The sequence below is a fragment of the Amphibalanus amphitrite genome, unplaced genomic scaffold (genome assembly GCF_019059575.1).
Source record: "Amphibalanus amphitrite isolate SeventyFive unplaced genomic scaffold, NRLGWU_Aamphi_draft 000026F_arrow, whole genome shotgun sequence".
NCBI classification, from domain to species: domain Eukaryota; kingdom Metazoa; phylum Arthropoda; class Thecostraca; order Balanomorpha; family Balanidae; genus Amphibalanus; species Amphibalanus amphitrite.
Window position 1 is genome coordinate 489,786 of NW_024881522.1, and position 22,429 is coordinate 512,214.

Here is a 22,429-nt window from a genome sequence, read left to right on the forward strand (position 1 = left end):
TTCGATCGACGTTTTGTAACCACCCCTGTTTGACTGATGATCATCAAACAATCTGACATTTGCACTCGACCGCATAATGTTTCGAAATGTTTGCTAAACGCAAGCCTCAGTTCAGAGCGGAGTGGGAACAGGATTCCTCTCATCGCCTCGCCATTCTAGCGGTGGTGACACTTTCCGTCAACATACATCAATGCCACCTTTGGCACCAGCGCTACTCCCCGTCTGTCCCTTCTCCATGTCACCACACATCCAGGCCGAAATGTATTGCCGCTTAGAGAATTCCGCAGAGCGATAACCGACCAGCACCCACCCAGAGACCGGCGAGCTCCGACACAGACACGGGACAGAAGCACAGCGTGGCCCTCAGCTGAGATCTGTAGGTTGCATGTGACAAATAATCGCGACACCAAGGCTACGGCAACCCCAACAACAACACAAACACACAGACACACCGCGCCGAGACGCCGAACACGATAATGTGGTCCCCCGCGACAGATGAGGAGGCATTGCACGCCCTCTTGTTTCCTGCTACAGTCGAATCAGAACAGAACGGAATGGGCAGACAAACAGACAGACGAACAGACAGACAGACAGACAAACAGACAGACAGACAAACAGACAGACAGACAGGGCAGGCTTACACGGGACGGTAACAGGATTATCTTTCGAGTCATTCCCCTCACATGGTAGTAACGCAAAATATTTTTAGCTATTTGCGAAAATGCAGCTTCACGTCTAAATAATAATTCATGCTACTCTTTGCAACACGGATGTTGTGTCAAGCTCATTCGTTACGTCGTTCGGTACCCACTCTATCAGCTTCCAAAACATCACCGGACCAAAGACATTTATGGCGAACGGCACTGGAAAATTCAAAACATCTAGATTTATCAACCCAAATCGCTGATTGGAAGACATTCTCACATCAGGCTATAACCTACGTCAGGAATGCAGTGCATCGGCCATGGATACTTATATGATGGACATGAAGTGCTCACTAAGACAATGCTCCATCACCATAACACTACACAGCACGCGGGCAAACGCACACGAAGGAAACGCACTTCGCCAGCCCCAAACTACGGTGAAATTCTAACAGGCCGCTCATACGAAAGGACCTGTAACTATATGCATACACGCCCCATTCTCAGTCATTCATGATCAAAAACGACTGCGACAATAGAGATCCAACAACGGAAAACTTCCAATAACTATGGTATAATAAAATTTGTAACATTTATCACATGAATGAAAGTAGCGTCTCCACTATCGGTGCGTTCTTCTAACGCACCCGATGAAGGCTCCCGGTTCCTCATGGTCGTAAGGTCCCACCTCTCGTGGCTCGGCTTAGCTCCGAATCTTCAGCTCCGAATCGTTAGCTCCGCAGCTTTAGCTCCGTAGCTTTAGCTCCGCAGCTCTAGCTCGGCAGCTAGACCCCGCAGAGCTGCTCCGCGTGCATTCGATGGCTCCGAGCCTGCCGATGCCGACAAGACGGCCAGATTCTCGTGGATGTCGGCGTGCGCTGGGAGGCCTCCCTATAGTGTTCGGACTCGCTATCCCGGTTCCATATGACCGCACTCTGCCTGGCGGCGTGAGCCACCCCGCGCCAGCAGCAGCACAACAGGTACAGGTACATCCCCAGTGCAGCGCGGCCGTCGAGCATCACGCGCCGCTCCGACCGGCGAAAATAGTTCTGATAGATTCCACCTCCTCCGGATCCGTCTCCTCCGCGTTTCTCCTCTCCAGTTCCTCCGCGCAGCCGCCGCCACCTGCACCCCTATCACAGTCAGTAGGACTGGCAAGTGTAAAATTTGCACTGGAGACGCGCGTCCGACCTCTAGGGCTGGTCGGCGGCAGGCCCGGACGCAGGCGACTCGGGCCGCCGGGCGCGCGTCACCGGTCGCAGCGGCGCGGCCCTCTCCCACTGCCACCGACCCGGCTGCGGCCGCTCCTCCTCAAAGTTAAAGTTCCAGCGCTCCGTCTGGGCACGCATCGTCTCCTGCTCGTGCTGGTGTCGGGCGCGCTCCGCCGAGCCCGGCTCGACAGGCCCGAACAGGCGACGGCGCACCAGCATCGAGGGCGCCCGCGGCCCGCCGCCCGCGTCGTCCGCCACCTCGCCGCCCGCAGAACTGGAGCGACGCAGACGTTTGGAGCGGCGCGGCGCCGGCGCTGGCTCAGCGTCCCCGCTGGAGCTCGAGCTGCGCCGTGTCTTGGTGGAGTCCGCCTCTGGCTCCGGAGGGCCGGCAGAGCTGGAGGCTGCCGCTCCGTTAGCGGAGGGGGCCGCTGGTTGGCTCGGCGGCGGCTCTGTGACGGCCGGTGGAGACGGGGCCGGCTGGTCGACGACGTCCTCGTCACTGGCGTGGTCCCGGCAGGACATGGCCGACTTCAGCCGGGCCCGAACCGCATCCTACCTGCGGCACACAGGGGTCACCGAGGTCAGGTCACGGAGGTCACCACGGTCAGGTCACAGAGTTCACCACAGTTGGGTCACGGAGATCGACAAACTTAAGTTATCGATGTCAGGTCACGGATGTCATCAAGACCAGGTCACAGGTCATCAAGGTCAGGTCACGGAGGTCACCGGGGTCATGTCACGAAGGTCATGAAGGTCACGTTAAGGTGGTTATCAAAGGAAGGTCGCGGAGGTCAACACGGTTACGTCACGGAGGTCACCACGGGCAGGTGGTCATGGAAGTCAATAAGGTCAGATCACGAAGGTCATCAAGGTCAGGTCACGGTGGTTACTAAGGTCAGGCCACGGCACGACGTTTAAGGCATCGATTTAAACGAAGATCTTGCGCAGGGGCGTAGCATGGCGTATTAAAAGTTCTACGTTGACGAATGTCAATTGTCATCGATTCGTGATAACTAAATCGGTTGGGGGGGGGGGGTATGGGTGGCAGGACATTTTGGGGCGAGGGGGACTTTCATATGGTGTCTGATCTTCAAAGTAATCATAATACACATGCCCTTTTCGGTCTTACAAATTCCAGAGACGAGTTGCCCGTGCCCATTACCCGTCCCACTGTCAAGGCGAGTCCCGAACGCATTCAAAGCCAGAAGCAAAGATAAGAAGCTCTAAAGAAGACGTTTGTTGTAAATGGATGCAAAAGTGTCAGATTATGCAATGGCATACACACTTTATTTCCGCACTTGTTTGATGTATGTCCGTACAGTAAGAATGTAGGTAAGTACATTCGCTGTGGCTAGCACCTGGCAAAGCGGGTAATTTATTTACCTACTATTTTCGGTTCCTAAGATGGCTAAGGTTAATGTCTCTCTAAGTCATGAACACATGCATTTGTTGCTTCCATTTTTTTACAACGTTGTATTTGGCCAGGACCTGTGACCATGTGAATTGTGATGTTATTCTCTTGTTACAACAGAAGCTTCTAAAACAGAGAACAGGTCACAGAACTGCACGATATTCGGCGACGGGATGAAGTTGGCTGCTATTGACCGCTGTTGGATTTGTGGGGCGTGATTGCTTGGAAAATGCTATGCCTACAATCTCCACTAAGCCAAAACAGCATTTACATCATGTTTAAATCACAGTGTCGGTGTCGTCCCCCACTCCAGAAAAAATCGCAGAATATAACTCATGATATGAATCGGCATAATAAGACGAATAGGCAAAGCTTTAAGCTTCACATAATGACACAGGATCATATAGTCAATGGACCAGTAACATCTTCACGCAAAATTCAAGGGAACAAGCGACCTTGCTTGACCTGGGGAGTTTGAAATGTCCAAACAGTTTGATCAAATGTAGGTTATGTTACTTAACAACATTACGCGAGATTTCGTTATAAGATAGTGACACATCGACCGACACTCAACGGGCACTCATCGTGGAATAAACTTACCGCTGACAGTGACATTGATATGAGTAAAACCGATAACAGCCATTGAATCCATGAGATTGATTGAGATAACCATATCATGATTCATGAGTGAGCATCGTCGAGTTAAGCACCGAAAAGGCCGTCTCACGAGCATAGGTGTGTCATTCGTGAATCGTGTGCCCTCGCCTTCAGCAGTCACCGGACAGGTAGCCGGTGCCGCCTTCAACGTCACCAGCAAGCCGCCGGTGTCATCTTTTCTTCAGCACCAGCGTTCGTCAGTGCCACCAGAGAGTCACCAGTGGCTGCCTTCAGCGATCACCAGTGGCCTCCAGTGCCATCTTCAGCACCAGTGTCGCCAGTGAGACCTTCAGCGGTCACTATTGATCCCCCGGTGCCACCTCGCGCCAGTGCTCTATGCTGCGCCAGCGGGTCACAGTGATAGCCGGCGCCGCTCCGGGGGACGAGGACGGCGGCAGCCCGTTCTCTGAGCTCCAGGGGCCGCCGCCTACCGTCGATGGCGGCCCGGTCAGCGTGCTGACCCTGCTCAAGATCAACGACATCGACGTGGGGGCCGCGGCCGCGGTCGAGAACCACTCCCTGTGCACAGTCAGCGGGTGGCTGCACGCCGAGTGGCGTGACCCGCGCGTGTGCCGGCCCAGTAACGCGAGGGTGACGCTGGGCAGGGCCTGGAGACCCGACCTGCGCGTCCTGAACTCCGCCTCGGAGACGGCGGCGCCGCTGATCGGCGACCAGACTGAGGCACTGGTGCTGCGCCACGGCTGGCTGCTCGCCACGGTCCGGGTTCAGTGTCGGGTGCGGGTCACCAAACACGACTCGGGCAGCCACGCGGTGCGTCTGCGGCTGGGCTCGCACCTGCTCACCTCGGAGGACGTCATGTTCCACCCGCTGGACGAGGCCGTGGATGTGACGCACCTCACCGGTAACGATCGGTTCGGCGCGCGGAGGACGTCCCTTGTGGCGGACACATTTCAGGCGCGCCATTTCGGTGGTGAGTTTGTGACGTTCAGCTCGATTGTGGCCACAATTGTGTTCTAGTCTGGATGTCGGAAATACGCTAATTTAAATTTATTCCTATCGTTTTCAATCAAGGTAGGCGTCTGTGTTTGAACTGTTTGAAAACTGATATCAATGACATGACCTATCATCTGCAAGTCTGTGCTCTTCATTCGATTCCTTGTACTAGTCTGTTCATATCTAGTTGTCACATTGGTGTAAGCGATACCTCTTGACTGTGGACTGTGCCTTTACTTTATCGTTACAGGAGACGTGATTAAGACCAAAGGTCACTGTTATTTATATGTGTGATACCGTGATTTAGGCAGTACATAGGCAGTCGTTGATGAACTTTTCTACACGTGTTTTTGTTTTGCACTGCATTGAGCTTCTTATGAACTAGAAATCCTGAAAAATTGTTTTATTTATGCGCAGTTCAGGTAATCAATTAAGTAAAGTTTTATGTAGTTGGTGCGAGAAAAATATATCACATTGCACAATGCACAATGCTTATTATCCCTACAGGCATGATACGATTCTGCATCCATTTCAGTGAGGCTATATAATGAGCGTGTCGCTCCACTGTTTTCGAACCCGGATGTGATAACCTTTTATGGCTCACGGCAATGTGATCTGCAGAGTGTTGTCCATGTTGAATAAGTGTGCAAAATCCACTGACCTGATACCGGTGTTAATAAATTGATTATATCTGTCACGTGTTATATAACCACTTAGTATGTCGACCAGTTCAATGTTGAAACCATCCAATAACATCCATAATAAACCATGATAAACCTCATGGAAGCCCAGACAAACCGTCACCTGTCTGCCAGATTTTGTACACTTTTTCCTTTTATCTATTTGTCATAGCTGACAGCATTTGATGTCCAGTTTCGGTACGGGACGCAAAGCAACTGTATATCAGTCTCTTTACCTTTAGTTTGGACGCACTTACATATATACATTAGTTGCCAACTATGATGTAACTTCAGCCTTCAACGTTCCGTTTTAATTACCTCACAGGTAAGACGTTTTTGTTTGACAAGAGTCAATGCGGTTGATGCGAACAGCCCGTTACTTCGCTCCTTTTATTGATTCATAGCCTCGCGAAGGAAACGAGAGGTTGCTTTTACAAGTAGATGAAATTTGTATCAAATTTTATCATCTATTCTTAGGTAATTTGGTGACGTTTGAGGTCAGGTCAAATATCAAATTGCCACCAATTTTTTTTCAAGATTAGGCGTACCGTTTAGAAATAACTATGACGCGTTTATCAGCACAAAACTGGCAGCAAGGTCTTCACATTCAACCTTCTCGAAGCGACTGCCTTTTTCTGTTTTAATCGAATATTGAGAGCACATTTTGACGAGCATTCTGACGGAACGTTGCATCGCAAAAACTGGTCGCGGTCTAGGGATTCAGCTGTCACGGCACGTCGTTAACCCGCGCCCCACTGGGGGGACTATTTATAGCCCCCCTCCCGTTTTTCTGCAATAACTTCCAAACCGCTTGACGGATCGACGCCAAACTTTCAGTACCTTCGGCTGCATTAATTTGACACCTTGTGTAAAAATTTGAACTTCGTAGCTACTATAGGTCGGCCGGAAATGACGTCAGAGTGACGTCATGTTCGTCCGATTTCGACGCAAAACATTGAACCACGGCAATCGCTCCCAAGAGCTCAGTTTTTAACCCAGATCCAATTTCTTTGCAGGAAAGGACTTAAAATTGACCGCGCTATCAAACTGTTATCTCGGATTTTCAAAATTTTGAAAATTTTGAAAATTTTATATAATAATATTCAAAATTTATATTCTTATATTTTTTTTCAAAAAGTTTTTGACTTTTCGAAAAAACCGGAATATATGTGACAGAACGCATGATTATGACTAACTCTAGCAAGTTTTAGCTAAATATCTTAAAAAATGGCCAAGTTATACGCATTATTGCAAAAAATTCACAATTATCAATTTTTCAAATCAATTTTTCAGTACGTATTTGACATCGTACACCAATATAAATGGCACCATCGTGTTCCTGAGCTCAAACTGCATCCAATAGACACCTTTTTTGTTGAAAAATTTTAACTTCAAAATTTGACCTTTTTTGACCTGAAAGTGACCTGACCTAAGCTAAATTCGACTCAAAATGACCTCGAATGACACAGACGACATCAAATTCGAAATCTATGGCCTAAATGGACCATAAAACCTGTGTCACGTGACCGACGGATGATATAATATTTTCGTGACCTGTGATGACCTGACCTTGACCTGAAAATCAAAGTACAAGTTTGGTACCCTCAGAGTATCTAGAGCATCTGTTCACGAGTGTGGGAACCAAAAATGAGCCTGATCTGACTTGTAAGACGGCGGCCAGAGCCCAAAACGTGAAGAAGCCAAAATGCTAATAATTTTTACTTTGACCTGACCTGTGACGTCATCGGTGACCTCGAGGTCAATGAAATTAGGTTTCGCTCGACAGTTTTTCCGGGGCTATCAGACGCCGTTTGAATTTAGACGATCGGCCCAGTAGTTTCGGAGTTAGGAGGGGGGGGGCTATGAATAGCCCCCCCCCCAGTAGGGCGTGTTATACGCAGACCCCAGTGGGGCGCGGGTTAATCGCCAAGCTGTGTTATCGTTCAGATTGACACGTCGTCACCCGCGCTGGCAGCAGAGGAATCAACAAATAAATGACAATCAGAATTCAGAGGCCCAATGGAGCATAAACCCTTAGACACTGCGCCACGACAGAGACAGACTGGAGCCCGTTTTTTATACTTTCCTATATGTATGATCTTCAGAAGTGACTGTTGAATGGTCCAGCAACATTGGCAGACTGACATAATTTAACCTTCGCCGGCTCCATTGGTGTTCTACATACATAAGCCCCGGCCGAAAGAGGAGGTGTGGTTGTCACGACCCACTCTCGCCGTTTCACCCGTTACATTGAGCTAGAGCCTCGCGAATAAATTAAGTGTGCACCATTAAGAGAATACAGCAACTGGTACCCGATGTCAACGTCTTATGTGACCGTTGACCTCTGAGGGCAGGTCAAGTGCCCCAATGTAGGGTTTTGGTTTTTGGTGAACAGCATTGCCAAAAACGATTGCAGAGCCGCGATTTTGGCACCGTCGTATTTAGCATGCTCAGGCGCTTCAAATGATATGCTTTTTGTTTCAGTGGGTTCAACTTTGGGTGTTGACCCCAGGTCAAGGTCAGTTCAGAGCTATTCAGGTCAGGAAATTGAATAGATGAGGTCATATTCCATATTAGTCAATTCGGCAAATCTTCATGAGTCTCTTGGTGGATTTTCCGACTCGCTAGCTCAATTTGATCGGGAGTTATTGACGAAAAATTACACGGGCGTAGGAACGTCATGAGAAGTGGGTGGGCCACCCTGTCAAGGGGCCTCCTTTTACAGGGGGCCTCCTATTTTCAGGGGCCTCCAACTTTTGCCTCGTCCTGCGGGCTGCTTTCAAGTATGACCTCCAAATCTAGCTTCTGAGATCGGGCAGATGTACCCAGGGGCGTAACCGCTTAAGCGAACAGTGCGGAAAGTCCACACCATTTTTAAAACTTATTCCCCCTCCGATTTTTTAAAGAATCGTTTTGCCGCAAACGGCGCATGACCCCTGAAAACCCTTACACAAATGTCTTCCTCGTTTCCCAGGTGCCCCCATTAGCTTCATAGGCGCCCTCTTTGGCATATAAGCGCCCTAGCGCCCTATGTATAGTCATCAGAGACATCCCATGTCCCACAGTCGCCCCCTTGTCGCATACAATGTGCGCTTATCATAGGCGTCTCTCTTTTATGGACACTTGAAGGCGCCTCTCTTTGCCATGCCGGCGCCCCTGTTTCTTATGAATGCACCCCCATGGCATTGATCAATTGCAATTTGCAGACCTCTATTGCATGTGGACGCCCATATATGTAGGCCTCAGAGGCGCCCCTCTTTCGCATTGAGGCGCCCCTATGGGCTTCATAGGCGCCCCTCTATTGCACGTAGGTGCCCTACTGTCTCAGAACCGCTCCCCTTTGGCATGCAGACGCCCATCTTTCGTACGGAGGAGCCGCTGTGGTTCTTAGAGACGGCATGGTGCTCCCAGACGCAGATGGGGCTCTCGGAGTCGACAGTGTGGGACCTTCAGTCGGATGGGTGCCCGCCAGATGTGGACCCTTGGAGACGCCGGTATGGGGCCCTCGGAGATGCCGGTATGTGGCCCTTAGAGACACCGGTGTGGAACCCTCAGATACTTCAGTGTGAAGCCCTTAGAACTGCTGGTGTGGAGCTATGAATGCGCTGGCTTAAATCCCTCAGAGGCCGGTACATGGACATTAGAGCTCAGTGAGAGCTTGTGTGGTGCCTTCAGTGGCCTTATGGAGCCGTTAGGCATCAACATGGTGCTCTCAGGAGCCGGCGAGTCCTCAGAGTCACCGGTGTGGGGCCTTCAGAGCTCCGAGATACTGGTGTGGGGCCCTCAGAGGTGTCGGTGTGGGTCCTTCAGATGTACCTATAGAGCCTTGAGATGCACAGGTGTGGTGGCCCACAGAGGCGCCGGTGTGGGGCCCCCAGAGCCACCGATACAGGGCCCTAAGAGACACTAGTATGACCCTCAAAGGCGCCGCTGTGTGGCGCTCATATACACTGGTGTGGAGCATCACAGGCGGGTAGAGCCGTTAGAGGCCGGAAAGGGCCCTTAGATGCCTACAAGGAGCCTTCAGAAGCCGGCGTGGCACCCTTATGGGGATAAGCGTGTCTACTTAGGAGCCCCTGAGGTGCTCTCATGAGCTCTGTGGGGCCCTACCGAGCCGAAATATGGCCACGGCCAGTTGCCGCCGCATGGCTCTTCGGACTATCATTCTCAGGGGCCTCATCTGCCTAGTTTGAATAGAAGGGCCTCTCAGACCATCAGTCTCATGGGCCTCATCTGGCCAGTATAAATAGAAGGGCCTGTTAGACCCAGTGTTAGACCCAGGGTATATTGAGTGAATATACCCTGAGTATTGAGTGTTAGACCATCAATCCTAGGGGCCTCCTCTGGTTATTATAAATAGAAGAGCCTGTCAGACCATTAATCTCAGGGGGCTCCTGTGGACAGTATAAATAAAAGGGCCTCTCAGACCATCAGTCTCGGGGGCCTCCCTAGAAAAGTGTAAATGTGGATAGAGGGCCCCCTCAGATTCATTAGGAGTGGACCTCTCTGACTATCAGTCTCAGGGGCCTCTTGTGGCCAGTATGAATATAAGAGCCTCTCAGACCATCGGTCTCAGGGGCCTCTTCTGACTAGTGTGGATAGAGGGCCTCCCAGACCACCGGTTTCAGGGGCCTCCAGTGGCCAGTTATATGAACAGAAGGGCCTCACAAGTCACAGCCATCGGCCTCGGGGGCCTCTTCTGACTGGTGTGAATGTAAGGGCTTCCCAGGCCATCAGTCTCAGGGGACTCTTCTGACTGGCGCCGGATTGAGCGACCCCCCAGACCGAAAGTTTTGGGGGTCTCCTGTGGCCAGTATGAATAGAAGGGCCTCTCAGTCCATCAGTCTCATGGGCCTCTTCTGCCTGGTGTGATTATAAGGGCCTCTCAGGTCATCAGTCTCAGGGGCCTCCTCTGACTACAGTGTAGATGGATAGGCCTCCCAGACCATCAGTCTAAGGGGCCTCTTCTGACTATTGAGGATAGAGGGGGCTCCTCTGACTAGTGAGGGTAGGGGGCCTCGGCTAGACCGCCAGTGTCAGGGGCCTATTCTGACTAGTGTGGATGGAGGGGCCTCCCAGACCACCAGTCTCAGACCTCTGACTAGTGTGGATAGAGGGGCCTCCCAGACCGCCAGTGTCAGGGGCCTCCCCAGACCAGTGTGGATATTGGGGCCTCCTCAGATCCACTAGGGCCTCTCAGGCCATCAGTCTCAGGGGCTTCGACTGACAAGTATGAACAGAGGGCCTCCTTGGATCCATCACGGCCCCTTATGGAGTCCGTGCGTGGGGATTCGTGGAACTTATTTTTACCGAGTTTGTTTATTCTGAAAGGTGACGACGTCCTCTCAAATCGAGACGAGGGGCCTCGAGTAAAAAGTGGGTGGGCCAAAACACATGGTTGGCCCCCCCCCCCACCTCGAAAAGTGGGTGGGCACTTGCCCACCTGGCCCCCCCCCCCCCCCTGTTCCTACGCCTATGAAAAATTATTAAAACCTTAGTAACGTCATAAATGACGTCACGCAAGGTCAACGATGCAAAAGTTAAGCATCTGACCTTTCAAGGAGTGCATGAAATCACGATTTCATGAATCAGTCCTATGAGGCAGTCCTAGATTATTTCTGGCACCAAAATACCAGCTTTTCAAATTTCCTCCATTGAGTTATAATGGTGAGGTCATGTGAGCGACCTGAACTCAGGCGACACTTAGGAAAAACTCAAGATATAAAACTTGTGAGGGCTCGGGAGTTTACTGATTCTACAAAGAAAGCTTCATCTTCCTGCAAAAGCTTTTAGTGACGGCATTGCGTAGTTGCGACATTTTAGGACCGTGAGAGGTTTACTAGTGACGTCATAGGTCAGTGACCTGACCTGACCTGAACATGGAATTGGCGTCACGAAATCTGGATTGAAGCAATGGATCAGGTATGCAAATTTTCAGCTGTCTATCTCCGGTGTGTTTCCGAACAGTCCTTAGAAAACCATAACTTAGGCACCCACTGCTCCTGAGCCGGTGAAGGTTATCTCGGTGTCTATAACGTTTTTCGATTTTTTTTTGTTCCGGTGACCAATTTATGAAAATATTTTTTTTTTTGTTATACAGAAGCCTGTTCAGAATTCGGAACATTATTTCGGCTCCATACTCGTCGTTATTTGCGATTGTTGTTCCACGGGACACCAAGAACGGTATTGTTGCTCGCGTAATGCATTCGTTATGAGATGGGCTAACGACGTGAAACCAAATCCCGCAGAAAAAAAACGTGAGAATTAATGCTGGTGCAGCAAGCTTTGCGTACCAGTGAACTATTGAAACAGTCCGCTGTATCACTCTATCATATGAAGGCACCATGGGGTGTCATAGAGTCTAGCAACAATCGCTAGAAGGATCTATGTAGCTTGAAAGTAGTACCTAAGCAATTCTTGTGATGTTAACTTGCTGGCAGTGGCGTATCCAGGATTTCTCTCAGGGGGGATCCGCAGTCAAAAGGGCCCTTGACTGACTGGGTTGAAAGGGCCCTTAAGTGGCAAAAGGGCTCTTGTAGCCTGAGTTGAAAGGGCGTTCAACCCGCGTCCCGTGGGGGGGGGGCGAAACGGCCCCCTGCCCTCTTCCGTAGCTATCTCCTAAATGACTGCAGATATCCCCACCAAACTTTCAGAACCTCTACGGGCATCCATTTTACACATTGTGACCATTGTTTTTTTCCAGAGGCTATGATAGGTTGGCCGCAAATGACGTCATGTTCTGCCATTTTCGACCCAAAAAAGGTTTCGCAGGAAGAGCTGTCAGCCCTACAGAGCTGTAGAAACATAAAAATGTTCCGAGATAAAAGGTGTACAATTAACAGGCCTAGGTCAAATCTGAACACAGTTTAGCCCCGCCTTGGGTTGGGCCCAGGCTGGAAGGTTGACCCTAGGTCAAATCTGAGCACAAATTACAGAAAGAGTGTCAAAAGAGTTTTGTTTGTTTTGTTGGGCTATACCCTTTCGGTCTGACCAGACCATTTCAGGGCCGGAAGGATGATAGGAATTGAGGGAGACATTGGTCTGGGTGGGCACCTTGGTGAGTCACCGGGGCTGAGCCTGTCCAACAGGACAGGCCGACTGCAGCCCCCAAAGTGCTCACTGCACCCGGTTACGAGTGTGCTTCCTTAGGAGCTGCAGTGCGCTCCAATGGGAGCCGCCCGCATGGTATAAAGTTGCCCGTCCAGGTCCAGCCTGGATCATGGGTTGCGGCATGGAGGAGAAGGATTTGAATGTCCTGAGGATGGAAACGGCGAAACGGGTGTTAACCCGCGCCGGGCCGGGGGGGGGGGGGTGTTTGAACACCCCCTGCGGTTTTTCGCAGATATCTCAAAAACGGCGGCGCTCCACACCTGTTTGTGCATATTTTCCGCACATGTTGTGAAAATTTCAGACCCAGGTCGCCTTAGGTCAGGTCACCAGGTCACGCCAAGTGACCTCACCTCAGAAAAAAAATAAAAATGCTCGTCATAGCTACACCGATTGATCGATTGCCTTGAAACTTTCAGCGATTGATAAGAGCAACATAATCTATAAAATGTTTATCTCGGAATTTCGATATCGGTGACCTAAGGTCAGGTCAGTATCGCGGCCTCTCCATTACCTATCAGTCAATGGGAGAAAATTGAAAAGCGTCTGTTTTGCACGAACGCTATTCTAGACACTCTCTAACATCGAGATGTAAGTAAAATTGGCACACTGAATCGGAAAATGGCAACTGTGACCCCTCGTTATGTCCCCGAGGTCATCTCAGGTCACGAACAGAATCTAACAGTTTTTCGCCAATAACTTCTGATAGAGGCGTGCTAGAGCGCTGAAAACGCCTTAGATGTGTTCGAATCGACGTTGCAGATCGAATGATATGTAACATGACCTTTTCCGGTCAGGTCATGACCTTGACCTGAGGTCAAATTTTCAAGTTGACCTTTCAAGGTCCAATTATAGTTCATTCGACGCGTCTCGACGAGAGGAACACGATGCTGGCAAAATTAATGTCATGACTCTTTTGAGTCAAAAGTTATTGTCGAAAAAAAACGCTTTTCGTAAAAACGGCTATTTTTGGAGTTTTTGCCCTCTGGAGGCTAAACCGTTGACCTGAGGTCAAATCTGAAAACATTACTCAGAAAGGTCTGTAAAAGGGCTATTGAATGCCCTTTTCTCTGGCGCTGTAGCTCTATCGGTTCCCGAGATAGTCGTTGGCAGTTTCCAAAATGTTGAAATAGTCAACATTTTACCTTTGGTGACCCCTGGTGACCTGACCTTTGACCTGACCCAAAAAATGAGCTTAGTGTTTTCGTCCTTATTTTGGACGTTCTTTCGATTGCCGCTTTTTGCGTGTCGCTACGTGGCCCAGGAGCCGAGTTAGAAGGGGGTGTTCAGACACACCCCCCTTCCGGCCCGGCGCGGAATCTCAGAGCACCGGCCCGGCGCGGGTTAAAAGAGCTATTAACTACGCTTTTCCCCGGAACGGCATTCATTTCCGAGTGATGCGGTGGTTTGTTGAAAATTGTCGAAATTGGACCAGAAAATTGGCGAAATTTAGCCTTGGATGACCTATGTGAACTGACCTTTGACCTGATCTAAAAATGACCAGAGTAATTTCGTCATTATTGTTTGCGTCCTTTCGAACGCTGCCTTTGGCGTGCTGGTACGTGGCTCAGAAGCCGAGTTAGAAGCAGGGGTGTGGAGCCGGAGCTGGAGCCGGAGCCGCCGGAGCCGGCATATTTTGCCCGGAGCCGGAACCGGAGCCGGAGCCGTCCAAAAGGCGGCGACTCCGGCTGCTTTTTTGAAGAGGAAAAAATTATTGACCTACATAGTTCGGTTTGACAGTACAAGGCAGTAAAACATGTGGTATTCAAAATAGCCTTGTTATGCAAATACAGAAGCAACGTGAACCAATCCTTCATCTTTTCTCTTCCACCCGTATTTAATTGTATAGAGGATGTACTGAGTATTGGAGTCGAAGCCGGAGCCAGAGCCGGAGCCGAAGCCGATTTTTTCTCCAGAGCTGGAGCCGGAGACGTCTGAAATTTCCACGGCTCCGCATCTCTGGTTAGAAGGACCCTGGCCGGCCGAGTGGGAGGGTGGGTGCCACCACATCGTTTTTTTTTTGCGACAGCTCGGGACACGTCGGCAACAGAGAGCCAAAACTGGGCATAGCTACCTGACCTTTGATGCAAACCGGACCTTGTGACACCTGCATTTTCAAGGGGGGCCTCTGGTCGTCTTAAGGACCCTCTGTTACCCTCAGAGGGACCCTCTGAGGGCCTCTGCAGACCATCACTGGCCTCAAAGGGCACTCTAGTGGCCTCCATGGACCTTCTAGGTACCTGAAAGGGCCCTTTGTTTTCTCTCCAGGGGCCCTTGTTTACCTCAAAAGGTCCTCTTTTACTTCAGATGGCCGTATGTTTGTCTAATACATGAGGCCCCTGGTGGCCTGAGAGGCCCTGTTTGTGTCCCAAAGGGCCCTTTGTTGACCTCTTAAGGCCCCTAGTTGGCCTAAAAAGTCCTCTGATTGTTCTAAAGGGCCCTCTGTTCCCCTCAGAGGGCCAGTCTTTTCCTCAGAGTGCCTGCTGACCTCATAGAGCCCATAGTGGCCTGACATAGCCTTCATATCACCTCAGAGGGCCCTCTGTTGTAAGGCTCAAGTGACCTTCTCAGAGGGCTCCGGCTGCCCTGTGACTGACAATTGTCCACTCTTATCCCCCTTTTGGGTGACCTATTTTCCCCTCTGACACCCAAGCCAAAATACAATTTTGGGACACTGACTCCGAGGGCCAGTTGATTTTCAGAGGGCCCTCTTTGAAGTGGATGTGAGGACCCGCTATTCGCCTCAGAGGGCCCTCTGGTGGCTTCAGACTTCAGAGGACCCTATTTTGGTATCAGCGGGCGCCTCTCTGTGGCATCAGAGGGCCCTCAGAGGCCTCAAATGGCCTTATTACATCTCAGAGAGCTGTCTTTGAACTCAGAGGGATCTTTTTTACTTCTTTGTGGTGTCTAAGGGGGGCCCTCTGGCCTTTGTTCGCCTCAAGGGGCCTCAAGGGGTCCTCCGATGACTTCCAAGGACCCTCTTTGATCTCAGAGGGCCTGATGACCTCATAGGGCTCATGGTGGTCTGACATAGCATCATATCACCTCAGAAGGCCCTCCAGTGGCCTGAGAGGGCACTTTGTGGCCTTTGAAGGCCCTCCATTCGCCTTAAAGGGCCCTCTTTGATCTCTTTGATATCTTCGATCTCAGAGGGCCCTCTTTGAGGTGGCTGTGAGGGCCCTTTGTTCACCTCAGAGGGCCCTCTGGTGACCTCCAGGGACCATCTTTAATCTAAGAGGGCCGTCTGGTGGCCTCATAGGATACCTTGTGGCCTGAAATTGACCCTCGTACCTCAGAGGCCCTTCTGTTCGTCTTAACAGGCCCTCTGCTGGTCTTAGCGGACCTTTTGTGTGCCTGGGAGGGCCCCCTGAGTACCTGAGAGGGCCCTCTGTGTGTTTGAGAGGGCCCTCTGTGTGCCTGAAAGGGCCCTCTGTGTAGTTTGCCTGAGAGGGCCCTCTGTGTGCCTGAGGGGGCCCTATGTGTACCTGAGAGGGTCCTCTGTGTGGCTGAGAGGGCCCTCTGTGTGTCTCAGAGGACCATATGTGTACCTGAGAGGGCCCTCTGTGTGTCTGAGAGGGCCCTTTGTGTGTCTCAGAGGGCCTTGTGTGCCTGAGAGGGCCTCCTGTGTGCCTGAGAGGGCCCTCTGTGTGTTTGAGAGGGCCCTCTATGTGCCTGAAAGGGCCCTCTGTGTACCTGAGAGGGCCCTCCGTGTGTTTTAGAGGGCCCTCTGTGTGCCTGAAAGGGCCCTCTGTGTACCTGAGAGGGCCCTCTGTTTGCCTCAGGGGGCCCTCTGTTTGCCTGAAGGGCCCTCTGTGTGCCTGAGGGGGCCCTATGTGTGCCTGAGAGGGCCCTCTGTGAGCCTGAGAGGCCCCTCTGTGTACCTGAGAGGGCCCTCTGTGTGTCTCAGAGGACCATATGTGTACCTGAGAGGGCCCTCTGTGTGTCTGAGGGGGCCCTATGTGTGCCTGAGAGGGCCCTCTGTGAGCCTGAGAGGGCCCTCTGTGTGCCTGATAGGGCCCTCTGTGTACCTGAGAGGGCCCTCTGAGTGCCTTAGAGGGCCCTCTGAGTGCCTGAGAGGGCCCTCTGAGTGCCTGAGAGGGCCCTCTGGGCTATGGCCCCCGTTCGTCTCAGAGGGTCCCTTTATTCGCCCCTTTAGAGGGCCCTCTGTTTGCCTCAAAGGGCCCTCCGTTTGCCTAAAAGGACCCCGTATTCGCCTCAGAGGGCCCTTTGGTAACCACAGGGGGCTCTATTGTTGCATTGGAGGGCCCTCTGTTGCCTCCGAGGGCCCTTTTTATCTCAGAGGACCCTCTTTGACCTCAGAGGGCTCTTTTCGACCTATTCGAGATGTCTGAGAGGGCCCTCTGAGTGCTTGAGAGGACCCTCTGAGTGCCTGAGAGGGCCCTCTGAGTGCCTGAGAGGGCCCTCTGAGTGCCTGAGAGGGCCCTCTGAGTGCTTGGGAGGGCCCTCTGAGTGTCTGAAAGGGCCCTCTGAGTGTCTGAGAGGGCCCTCTGAGTGCCTGAGAGGGCTCTCTGGGCTCTGGCCCCCTTTCGTCTCAGAGGGTCCCTTTATTCGCCACTTTAGAGGGCCCTCTGTTTGCCTCAAAGGGCCCTCTGTTTGCCTAAAAGGACCCCTATTCGCCTCAGAGGGCCCTTTGGTGACCACAGGGGGCTCTATTGTTGCATTGTAGGGCCCTCTGTTGCCTCCGAGGGCCCTTTTTGATCTCAGAGGGCCCTCTTTGAGCTCAGAGGGCTCTTTTCGACCTCTTCAAGATGTCTGAGAGGGCCCTCGGGCCTGAGAGGGCCCTCTGAGTGCTTGAGAGGGCCCTCTGAGTGCCTGAGAGGGCCCTCTGAGTGCCTGAGAGGGCCCTCTGAGTGCCTGAGAGGGCCCTCTGAGTGCCTGAGAGGGCCCTCTGTGTGTCTGAGAGGGCCCTCTGAGTGCCTGAGAGGGCCCTCTGAGTGCCTGAGAGGGCCCTCAGACTCTGTGTGTCTGAGAGGGCCCTCTGTGTGCCTGAGAAGGTCCTGTTCGTTGTAAAGGGCCCTTAATTTACTCTACAAGGTCCCTCGTTGGCCTAAAGGGGTCCTCTGATAGTCCTAAAAGGGTCCCTAGAAATGTAATTGATACTTTTCATTATGTAAAAAAAAAATGTAAGTGGTGAAAAGGGCCCTCAAAGTGTTTTCAATTTTTTTTTTCGAGTAAAAAAAATTTTTTTTTGCTCCAGGGGGGACCCTAGGACCCCCAGGGTCCCCCCTTGGATACGCCACTGCTTGCTGGGGTCTGTGTATAACGCGCCCTGCTGGGGGGGGGGGCTATTCATAGACCTCCCCCCTTCTAACTCCGAAGCTACTGGGCCGATCGTCAACATTCAAACGGCGTCAGATAGCCCCGGAAAAACTGTCAAGGGAAACCTAATTTCATTGAACTCGAGGTCCCCGATGACGTCACAGGTCAGGTCAAAGTAAAAATTATCGATGTTTGGCTTGTTCACCTTTTGGGCTCTGGCCGCCGTCTTACAAGTCAGATCAGGGTCATTTTTGGTTTACACACTCGTGAACAGATGCTTTAGGTACGCTAAGGGTACCAAACTTGTACTTTGATTTTCGGGTCAGGGTCAGGTCATCACAGGTCACGGAAATCTGATATCATGCGTCGGTCACGTGACACATGCTTTATGGTCCATTTAGACCATATATTTCGAATTTGATGTCGTTTATGTCATTCGAGGTGATGTTGAGTTGAATTTAGTTTAGGTCAGGTCACTTCGAGGTCAAAAAGGTCAAATTTTAAAGTTGAATATTTTTTTAACAAAAAAAAAACATGTGTATCAGATGCAGCTTGAGCTCAGCACCACGATGGTGCTATTTATTATGGTGTACGATGTCAAATACGTACTGAAAAATTGATTTGAAAAAATGTATTTTGACATTTTTGCTGAACTGCGTATAACTTAGCCATTTTTGAAGATATCTGGCTAAAACTTGCTAGAGTAAGCATGTGTTCTATCATATAATCCGGTGTTTTCGAAAAGTCAAAAACTTTTTGAAAAAATACAAATTTTGAATCTTAATATATATAATTTCAATTTTTTTAATTTTGATGTAATGCATGTAAATACATGATCAAGCTTTTGTGCCGCTAAACGTTTAACGATTTCTTTGTAACGCCTTCTCAAGTTTAGTTTGTATAAATATTACAATTTACTGTGGACTTAGCCAAAAGATTTGAATCTGCATGGAGTCTGATTATGTAAAATTAAAAATAGCTGCTATGCATTTGTATAATTTATTTTAAAAAACGATTGATTTAGTAGGTAATCCTAAGCCAATCAAATGTAGAGCAGGTGAATGTCGTTCAACCAATTAGCGTAGCGTCTGTTCAGTTATTCAAATTAGCTAATAATAGCATCAGCATTTAGTAGAGAATCGAATGAAAACTACATTTACCCGTTTCAACATGGACACCATGCATCCTGAATATATCAGAAGGGAGAATCTACACAAACGATCTTGTTCGATAACCAATAATTGGTTCATCAGCAACAGTTCCGACTAACTAATGTGTGCGTGTGTGCACTGTGCCCGCGTGCTAAGGGAAGGAAGTAGAACCAATGGTTTTAGTTGACGAGAAGTTTTCGACGCAATATTTGGCACTTTCGTATGTAGACTCGATAGGTGCATCTGTAACATTTTCGAGAATAGCGTTGGTCTATGGGTCTATGTAGGCTTGTGTAAAAATATTGCAAGAGAATATTATGTTTTAAAACTCTGCCAGTTCCATTTCTGTCTGAAGCTTGATAACAAAAGGCAGGTGCATCGAATGAGAAAAGCCGCACCCATCAATCAAATGCCGCGACTGCCTATCTGCACCACAGTGACCCGCTGTCAAATGGTGTCTGGTCACTCAGAGTGACGCTCTATCAAAAAGTGCACTTCTTTTTGCCGAAAAAAATATCTATGCGTTAAAATCCTCATGCATCAATATTTTTGTTAACCGAACGTTGCAAGCGAGGTCATGGAAACGTCCAACGCAATTGGGAATCGCGCACAAATATGCTTGACGTGTCAACTCCTGATCTGTAAACGTCGGCCGAATTGGGACATGCCCACACATGAAACATTTATTAAATAAATAAAATAAACAACGTTTTAGATGTAATTATCGATGCAGAGCTTATATAGCCGTGGTAATCTTGCTCTTTGCCATTGCAGCCAAGTGACTCGGCCTTGTGTGCGCACTGCGTAATAATGTGACGGGAATCGTGACATTGATCTTTAGGCTCAACGGACGCAAATTGAAAATTAATGAATTTGTACACTTAGTGATGGTTTATGAAGCCAGACATTCATCACATGCTCTAACTGTCCTACACAGTTCCAAAAATCATCGCAGCAATCTTACCGGTAGGATTATTACTCGCCCTTCCCGCCCTAACATATGTTCTCAGATTCAAATTTTGAATCCTAACGGTCGTCGTGAGACGTCCCAACGGCCACTCGCGGATCACGGTGAGCGTCCCGTGATCGGAGCCACGGGCAAACACCGGGTCTGGCTGGCCGGCCGGCATGGCAGCCGCGCGGCAGTACCCTAGGGTAACGGTTTCCATGAGGGCAGACCCTTAGGGCAAAAAGCTGTAATTTGGCGTTTTACGACTTCCTGGCGAGGCGCAAATGAACGGCACCTGTTGCGTGGTGCTGTGGGAGGGGTGATTAGCGACTGCCCTAGTTTCCCCATAGACTGGGGGCGGGCGGCGGCTCTCACCTGTCGTTGGTGGTGCTCCGCTGTCTCCGTCGGCTGTCGGAAGCGATCGTCGACGACGGACACCCGGCACGCGCACTCACCGCCGGCGGCACTCTATTGACACAGGTGCAGCGCGCCAGATAGCACGGGCCGAGCGGCCGCCGGCTCGATCGTCGGCGTCGGAGGGCGCTGAGCGGCGCGGGCGGCGCGGCCGGCCGGCAGGGCGGCTCTGTAGTCTGTACTGCAGGCGCGCTGCAACGCCCGGGCCGCGCGACCGCCGCGCCGGCCGCCCCGCTACGCTGCCCGTACTATTGGCCGCCGGTTGCCCTGCATACCAATAGACGTACGTCGACGACGGCCGCAGAGGCGGCGCCAACGTCACCGGCGGGGCCCGTGCCCGGCGGCCAGCCGACGCCGCCGACACGGCTGAGGGTCACGGCGAGGTCACGAGAAGTCACGGGCTGTCACGGGATGCGGCGGCGGACGGGCCTGCCGGCCGGGAGGGCGGTGCACGGCCGCAGTGCGCATGCGCGCGGCGTCAGGCGGCGTCACTTGCCGGGACGCAATCCGTTCGAATTTGACACGCGCCTCGGTGCAGGCCGGCGCGACGCGACGCCGGCGGACCGGTTTGAGAGCCACTGGGTTTGGAATACGTAGGCGTATGTTACGGTGCGCGTCGTGGCGGCCTCAGCAGTAGTATGTGACGTCACGGCTTGTTCACGCTGCTAGTACGCGGCAGCACGCGCCGCCTCGGCAACTGTCAATGGCGCCGGCGATTTTAAATCGGGAGTCGGGCGAGCGCGCCAATACGTCACAGGAGGGGGGCGGGCAGGGGGCGGATTTCGCTGGAAACCCGGCGGCGGCGGTTGGAGGTTCTCAGAACGGACGGCCCAGCTCGTGACGCCGCACGGCTCCGTGAGACGGCCGGCCGGGAGACGCGGCAACTTTGAACGAGCCGGCAACTGGACTGCAACGAACTCCGTGAGCCGCGCTCCGAGCCATGCAGGCCGGCCGGCCCGCCTGCCGATTTTTGTGGAATTTTGAACGCTGGCTGATGAAATGAGGTGTCACGTCAGTTGCAGAGTCTTTGCCCGCTTGACGCCCTCATCATGCTCTGACAGATGCTGTGCTCGTTATTTTTAGGGATAGGGACAAGTTGAAAGATATGCACAAATGAGGATTTGATGCCATAAACGGAAACGGCCGGTAAGCTCCTTGGTTTTCCCTTCAGGGTGGCCCCCGGGAAAGCCAGCCGTAAAAAGCCGGTCGTATGTAATTACTATTGCAGGGGTGGGGAAGCAAGGGCGCGGGAACTACTTTCAGACTGGGGGGCACACCATGATAGAGATCAACCTAGGGTACCCCCAAATTTAGTTTTCTCGCCGGTTTTAGGCCACTTATTTTTCATCCCTTGGCTTTTTCAACAAAAAAGAAAACATTTGCAAAAAGTGCAGCATTCCGTCTTAAAGCTGTGGGGGCACCGCCCCCACGGCCCTAAAGTAAGGGGGGCAAGCTGCCCCCACTGCCCCCCCGGTTCCCGCGCCCATGTGGGGAAGGGGAAGGGTCGGTAGCAGGTCCACGACAGGTGAACGTGGGAGGGGGCAGAGGGGAGGGGCCAGTGGCAGCTGGACAGTGGTGCACTCCGCGACAGGTGCTTCCATAAATTAAACGGCGTTTTAGAGCAGTGGGTGTAGCATTTGTCACGGCTATGTTTCGAGACCTGTTGCAGGGAACTAAGATTAAAAAAGTTATTAATTGCTGGGTAGGTACTGAAAAATGGTATTTTTGGGTTCTTTTTGCATTCCATGGACCATGACTAACCATTCAAAATGTTTGTTTGGAAGGGCTCATTCCTCTTGCCAAATACGAGAAAATGCCGTGCATTACACCTAATAAATTAACGCTTCAACGAGATTCCTAATTACTTGTTCCGTGGTCGTCTTTCGAGCTCGCTAAGCTTCGGTAGCATGATGCTATAAATTACGAAATTTCATTTCAAATATGGTATTCCCATAATCCCATTCCCACATT

The 22,429-nt window shown here is 51.2% G+C and overlaps 1 protein-coding gene across 1 annotated transcript; it reads right to left on the reverse strand.

The window, feature by feature from the left end:
* Window positions 1–248: 248 nt before the first annotated feature.
* LOC122363388 (WAS/WASL-interacting protein family member 3-like) lies at window positions 249–20,939 on the reverse strand. Its single transcript, XM_043332600.1, has 2 exons — window positions 20,420–20,939; window positions 249–2,411 (listed from the first exon to the last, which is right to left on the reverse strand). Exon 2 carries the CDS (start codon window positions 2,375–2,377, stop codon window positions 1,838–1,840), a length of 540 nt encoding a protein of 179 aa, XP_043188535.1. The 5' UTR covers window positions 2,378–2,411; window positions 20,420–20,939; the 3' UTR covers window positions 249–1,837.
* Window positions 20,940–22,429: the final 1,490 nt, after the last annotated feature.